The sequence below is a fragment of the Sycon ciliatum genome, chromosome 2 (genome assembly GCF_964019385.1).
Source record: "Sycon ciliatum chromosome 2, ocSycCili1.1, whole genome shotgun sequence".
Taxonomy (NCBI): domain Eukaryota; kingdom Metazoa; phylum Porifera; class Calcarea; order Leucosolenida; family Sycettidae; genus Sycon; species Sycon ciliatum.
The window spans coordinates 48,347,359-48,354,858 of record NC_088644.1 but is presented as its reverse complement, the minus strand read 5'-3'; the positions used below and the strand labels follow the sequence as shown (position 1 = coordinate 48,354,858).

Here is a 7,500-nt window from a genome sequence, read left to right as displayed (position 1 = left end):
GGGAGGGGGAGCTGTGAGGATGTGTAGGGGCAGGGGGGGGGGGCTGTGAGGATGTGGGGGGGGGGGAGGGGCTGTGAGGATGTGGGGAGAGGGGCTGTGAGGATGTGTAGGGGCAGGGGAGGGGGGGGCTGTGAGGATGTGTGGAGGAGGGGGGAGCTGTGAGGATGTGGAGGGGGGGGGCTGTAAGGATGTGTGGGGCAGGGGGGATGTGTATGGGCCGGGGGGGGGGGGCTGTGAGGATGTGTAGGATGTCAGGGCTGGGAGGGGGGGGGGGCTATGAGGATGTGTAGGGCGGCGGGGAGGGGGGGGGGGGCTGGGCTTGGACGGTGTGATGGTTGTAGTGGTGGGGGCTGGAATGGTGTGATGGTTGTAGGTGGGGGGGGGGGGGGAGGTGTGATGGCATAAGGGGTTGGAGTCTGTGAGAGTGTTTAGGGTATGGGGGTATGTGAGTGTTGGTGATAGCTACAGTTTCCTCCAACGAGAAACTCTCATTTTTGTCGTTATCCAATTTCTTGTCGTGTGTATCTTGTTCTCTCTATTGCTAGTGTGTGCGTACACGTATGTTAACGTTCAGATCTGTGTCGGTGTCTTTGTCAGCGATGTGTGTGGATATGGCAAACCATTCTGTTGATTCCCCTCATTCAGTTGTTGGCTATCAGATAACAGTGGGCAGTGTAGTCAGCAGTGTAGTCGATAGTGTAGGCTGTCAACCCTGTGCACTCACTGAACTGACTATGTGTTTTGTTATGTGTCCAGGCAAAGAAGAAAATTGAGAAGCTAGTGTTGTCATTAGACGTTGGTAAGGGATAAACTGTTGAGTGATTATAATTGACTTTCAACAGGGAACACATCTCAAACGATGTTGTTCTTGGCATTGTCGTCATCGCTGTCATCATAGTCGTCAACACTGCTTTTTTCATCCTGTGATCAAGATTGATTTTTCAAAGTATTAAAATGTGGTATTCACTTGGAACAGTTAGTCATAACTCGTAACATTTTGCTGTCTTTTTTTCACCATAATGTGGTAATTCCTGTTGTTCTTTCACTTGCTGAAATTAACTGAATGCTGTTGTGTTCTCGTCTCTTGTGTTTTGTCTCCATGAACAATTGTCATGAAGACTGAAGAAGTGTGACAGCAGCTGTGACGGGCAAGCCTAGTCTGCATAGCCACAACGGGTGACGTCTACCACTCGTGTGTGTGTGTGTGTGTGTGTGTGTGTGTGTGTGTGTGTGTGCGTGCGAGCACGTCTGTGTTTAGATGCATGGCATTTTAGGAAATTAGTAAACGGACTTATTGTTGATAATTTGTTTCTTGGTTCTTGCAATATCTGCTGGATGTGATCCATACATTCTATTCGCCATGCTCTTTACAACTACAAGTAAATTTTGTGAATAATTTTTATTGTCGTCTTGTAAGCAATTTAATTACATCATAGCTGATCGTTGTCCTCCACCAGCCTGCACTGTGAACTGAGCCAGTTTTATTACTTTTCCCTCTAACTAAATTTCTTATTATGCAGCGCTGGCTGAATATCGTGTACAATAATTGACCGTGCCGTTCTTTGTATTTGTTTCTTGGATTTTTCTTGTTTCCGTACACATGACACAAATGCTGTTGCCTCAGCCTTGGTGTTTTGTACATGGAAAGATTATTCCTGATGAAATTTAAACTCTCAGATATTCCAAATAGTCTTTCTGCTCTCAGAGTATGCTAAGTTCAAGTTTGAACTGAAGCTAGGCGGTTTACAGGAGAGTACGAGATCACCACTGCATGCCGTTGTATATGTACGTGTGTGTGTGTGTGTGAGCGCGCGCGCCTAGTAGGTTTGATAGTTGCACGATGTTTAGAGACCTAAGCCGCAATCCTGGGGGCGGTATCTTGATGACTCGACATGGCTCAATATAGGTTATGGGAGTTGCAATTGCATGTGTAGTGTCATTCCAAGGCACTTCCTTGCTATCGCTGTGATGTCCTGTGTGCAAAACACCATACACACAAGCAAACTCTAGCGTATACTTCAGTAAACCCGGGCGTATTTTAGGTAAACACTGGGATTTATTGTACTGACTGGTCTTGTGTTAAACCTTGTATGACAGTATGACTAGTCTTATCAGGACACGTTACGACTAAACACTGTTCATAACCACTAGTCTTATCAGGACACGTTACGACTAAACACTGTTCATAACAACTAGTCTTATCAGGACACGTTATGACTAAACACTGTTCATAACCACTAGTCTTATCAGGACACGTTACGACTAAACACTGTTCATAACCACTAGTCTTATCAGGACACGTTACGACTAAACACTGTTCATAACCTCTAGTCTTATCAGGACCCGTTACGACTAAACACTGTTCATAACCACTAGTCTTATCAGGACACGTTACGACTAAACACTGTTCATAACCACTAGTCTTATCAGGACACGTTATGACTAAACACTGTTCATAACCACTAGTCTTATCAGGACACGTTACGACTAAACACTGTTTATAACCACTAGTCTTATCAGGACACGTTATGACTAAACACTGTTCATAACCACTAGTCTTATCAGGACACGTTACGACTTATTTATTATTATTATTATTATTATTATTATTTATTCTTCTTTTACTAGGGAATTCCAAACAGGCGGCAGCGCCCTTTTACAGGGAACCCTAGGTATAATTTGATGGATGAGCGAAATTCAGCTGGTGAACTAGACATGCGGCAAGCCGGTGGAAGTGTATTCCACCTGGCAGAGCCCAAGTAAGAAATTGCACTAAAGCCATATCGGGTGTTAGCGGGGGGCAGAACAAGAGCAGCAGAGACTTGGCCACGGGTGGTGGCTGCAGTGCGAGCACCATGGGCGCGCAAGGTAAGGCGGTCGACTAAACACTGTTCATAACCACTAGTCTTATCAGGATACGTTATGACTAAACACTGTTCATAACCACTAGTCTTATCAGGACACGTTATGACTAAACACTGTTCATAACCACTAGTCTTATCAGGACACGTTACGACTAAACACTGTTCATAACCACTAGTCTTATCAGGACACGTTATGACTAAACACTGTTCATAACCACTAGTCTTATCAGGACACGTTACGACTAAACACTGTTCATAACCACTAGTATTATCAGGACACGTTACGACTAAACACTGTTCATAACCACTAGTCTTATCAGGACACGTTATGACTAAACACTGTTCATAACCACTAGTCTTATCAGGACACTTAACGACTAAACACTGTTCATAACCACTAGTCTTATCAGGACACGTTATGACTAAACACTGTTCATAACCACTAGTCTTATCAGGACACGTTACGACTGAACACTGTTCATAACCACTAGTCTTATCAGGACACGTTACGACTAAACACTGTTCATAACCACTAGTCTTATCAGGACACGTTACGACTAAACACTGTTCATAACCACTAGTCTTATCAGGACACGTTATGACTAAACACTGTTCATAACCACTAGTCTTATCAGGACACGTTACCACTAAACACTGTTCATCACCACTAGTCTTATCAGGACACGTTATGACTAAACACTGTTCATAACCACTAGTCTTATCAGGACACGTTACGACTAAACACTGTTCATAACCACTAGTCTTATCAGGACACGTTACGACTAAACACTGTTCATAACCACTAGTCTTATCAGGACACATTACGACTAAACACTGTTCATAACCACTAGTCTTATCAGGACACGTTACGACTAAACACTGTTCATAACCACTAGTCTTATCAGGACACGTTACGACTAAACACTGTTCATAACCACTAGTCTTATCAGGACACGTTACGACTAAACACTGTTCATAACCACTAGTCTTATCAGGACACGTTACGACTAAACACTGTTCATAACAACTAGTCTTATCAGGACACGTTACGACTAAACACTGTTCATAACCACTAGTTTTATCCGGACACGTTACGACTAAACACTGTTTATAACCACTAGTCTTATCAGGACACGTTACGACTAAACACTGTTCATAACCACTAATCTTATCAGGACACGTTACGACTAAACACTGTTCATAACCACTAGTCTTATCAGTACACGTTATGACTAAACACTGTTCATAACCACTACACCACCTTTACTGTGTACTGTTAAAGCTGATTTTTCGGTGATGTGTTCTATTTGCGGTAACTTCGGTGCGGACAATTTTTACCCAAAAGAAACCACCGAAATTTTCTGTAGAACCGATTCTGTATACATGTCGTACTAGAACACTTACCTGGAAAACGGGTTTTACGGAAATTTTCCTCCACCGAACCGCCGATTTTGGCGAATACCGAAAATATTGCACACCGAAAAATTCTGCTTTAACAGTATATATACAGTACTACATACATTTCTCATGAATAGTTGTAATTGCCAATCAATGGTTTTGAATATCCGCTTAATTTTCGTAACTCAAGAGCTGGTGTGAGAAAGGTGCAAGGTCTACTGGAGTGTGTGGATCTGTGTATTATTTACACCTTGACTTATTGCTGTACTGCTGTTCACATAACTAATGAGTATTGTACTTAGAGGTACATGTATGTTGAAGTACATGTACATGTATGATAGCATGATATAGACTATGCATGCATACATACACTGTAGTCTATAACAGAAAAATACGAAAATAGAAAGAATTGAGGGGAACCACTACCCTAAGAGCAAATGAGAAAATAAAGATGACAGCATAGTCCTGTCTTGTGTAGAATGGGTAGGAAAGTTGAGGTGAAGGCACACAATACATTAACAGCATTCTCCCAGCAGCAGTCATCCCAATGCATAATGCACTCACACACACACACACACACACACACACACACACACACACACACACACACACACACACACACACACACACACACACACACATACACACACGCACGCACGCACGCACGTACGCACACACACACACACACATCGGCACACACACACATACACACACATGCACACACACACACACACACACCCACAAACACACATACATGCTCACGCACACGCACACACACACACCATGTACCACGGCGTGACGCCCATCGCAAGAAAAGCACGCAAATCTTCAAATGCGCTGGATGTGCACCCACAGATTTCCTCTTTTAGCAACGATAGCAAACAAGATCTGAATGAAACAGATCAAGACTTGCGCCAGGTAACTGTCTAATCCACACAACTGGCGAAGCCATGTGAATCGACTACCAATGCCCACCTGGTCTACACCACATGGAGTACATTGGCATAAAACGGCCAAGACAGTTACCTATGCACACCCTACACTTGCTGGGGTGACCAGTATAGACAGCACATTGCTTTGATAGAAGCAGACACTAGATACACTGGTACCTTGAAGTGAAATTGGAGTTACTTTACCAACCAGCCTCGGCTACTGAGTACTGGGAACCCAGAGCCAACAGACATACCAACAACCTCAGCCATGAAAGCTATAATTATAGTAACGACACACTGGATTGTGGAGCCGAAACTAGTCCAACTTCCAAATGCTTTGGCACACACACACACACACACACACACACACACACACACACACACACACACACACCTGGCCTGATGTACAGCTGCCAAATGCTTGGCCACGCCTCACCCGAGACAGGGGAGAGTAGAAGAGAGAGTTCGAGAGAAGTCAGCACTGCCACTAGGAAGCCGCTCCGCCATGACGCCGTCCACGATTGCAATTGTGTCGCCGAAAGCCAGGAGCAGATTTAAAACAGCGATCACAGGTAGCGCAGTGCTGGTTGCAACACGGATGGCTGCACACACCCACAAACACACACACACAAACACACACACACACACACACACAAACACACACACACACACACACACACACACACACCTTGACCTTGACCTTGATACACGTTGCCGTGATAGGTTACACGGTCTCCATCAGGAAGAGGCTGAGGAGCAGCATTCCTGATGGCGAGCTAGATGGTGACGTAGTCGGAGGTTCCTTTGGCAAGGGCACTCAAACGGGAAGTCGGCCCTTTCCGACACTGTCCTTCGTTTCGTGCGGTCGCACTTGTGTCTGGCCAAGCCGCTGCTGGACTTGAAACTCCGGTGACTGGTGCTGCACTGCAGAGTGACTGGGTTGCCGGGGTGCTCGATGTTGGGAGCAGGTCCGTAATTGCACCAATGGGTAGCCAATCCACCGGGGCTGCAGCACCAACGTTGGCAGAGACGACATTGGCAAGCGCCAGCCTGATTACACACCGGTTTCTGCCGTTCTGCCTAGCATTTGTGACGCTTCTCATCTGATGGGCGAGAGAAGTACCGATCACATACTTGGCAATGGACATTGGTGTGGGCGGCTCGGGCTCGAAACAGCGGTACATGCGGCGCCAGTCGGAGCGAGAATCTGCCAGATCGTACCATCCCTCCACAGCATTCAGGGCCTTCAGGTCTGCACTAATGCAGTGTTTCCAGCGTTTGCGTGGACCGCCAGGTGGACAGCGGGATGGGAGCAGACCGAACAACAGAATCTTCGGGATGCGCTCTGGTGGCATGCGAGCAACATGACCCAGCCACTCAAGTTGTCGCTGGTGAATCCGGACAGCAAGTAGGCGCTTGTCGCCCCACGTGTCCAGCAACTGATCATTGCTAGTCCGCTCTTGCCAGGCGTCTAACCTTGTTATGCCAAGAACGGTACGCACACTCTGCATGTAGAACTTGGAGAGCCTCTGGATGTCGGCTTGGAGGGGTACCCAGCACTCAGCTCCGTACAGCAGGATGGTGACAACGCACGCATTGAAGATGTTCTTCTTGGTGCGGACAGACAGATGGTGGTTGCTGGAAACTGGCTTCCTCAGGGAGCCAAACGCACGGGAGGCAGCCGCAATTCTGGAGGAAATGTAAATCGAACACCGGCCAGACGTATCGATGATCGACCCAAGGTAGCGAAACTCCGTTATGCACTCGATCTGGTTCGAACCAACACAAACAGGGGCGAGGTCCGCATCAGAAATGTCTCTGCCGATCACCATGAACTTGGTCTTGGAGAGACTGTCAGTCCAAACTCGGAGGCGACTTCATCGAATGTCACTGCAGCTAGCTTGAGCCCGGATCCAGATGTCGCAAACAGTGTGGAGTCATCCGCAAACTGACATTCAGTTACGGTGTCTGACACTGCTGTGCGACGAGGCTTCTGCATTGGCTGACCACTGATGTTGCAGCGGATATCGACACGGAAGCCATCCACGCCTTCCATCCGCTGCTTCCAGGTATGAAAGACAGCAGCCATGTACAGGTTGAAAAGAATCGGTGTCATGGAGCAGCCCTGGCGCAGGTCATTCCGTACCTCTAGCGGGTCCAACAGCTGACCATCAATGCGTAGACACGTCTCCATGCACACACACACACACACACACACACACACACACACACACACACACACACACACACACACACGCACACACACACACACACACACACACATACACACACGCACACACGTACAA

General features: G+C 46.6%; 2 protein-coding genes across 3 annotated transcripts in view; one reads left to right on the top strand and one right to left on the bottom strand.

Moving 5' to 3' along the window:
- The window catches only part of LOC135810288 (uncharacterized), a 60,772-nt gene that overhangs the window by 5,760 nt on the left and 47,512 nt on the right, over positions 1 to 7,500 (top strand). Inside the window, exons 7-8 of one of the 2 annotated variants that reach the window (XM_065323770.1) lie at positions 757 to 799; positions 1,119 to 1,772. The exons of the other annotated variant lie outside the window; for it this stretch is intronic. Coding sequence (XP_065179842.1) covers positions 757 to 799; positions 1,119 to 1,123 — 48 coding nt within the window. The 3' untranslated portion in view covers positions 1,124 to 1,772. Of the gene's footprint in view, positions 1 to 756; positions 800 to 1,118; positions 1,773 to 7,500 lie in introns of those variants that run through there. 2 annotated transcript variants of the gene reach the window in all.
- The window catches only part of LOC135810929 (uncharacterized), a 16,225-nt gene continuing 14,043 nt past the window's right edge, over positions 5,319 to 7,500 (bottom strand). Inside the window, exon 2 of the mRNA XM_065324311.1 lies at positions 5,319 to 7,500. This exon is cut by the window's right edge and continues 431 nt beyond it. Within this exon, the coding sequence (XP_065180383.1) occupies positions 5,971 to 7,026 (1,056 nt within the window). The 5' untranslated portion in view covers positions 7,027 to 7,500 and the 3' untranslated portion in view covers positions 5,319 to 5,970.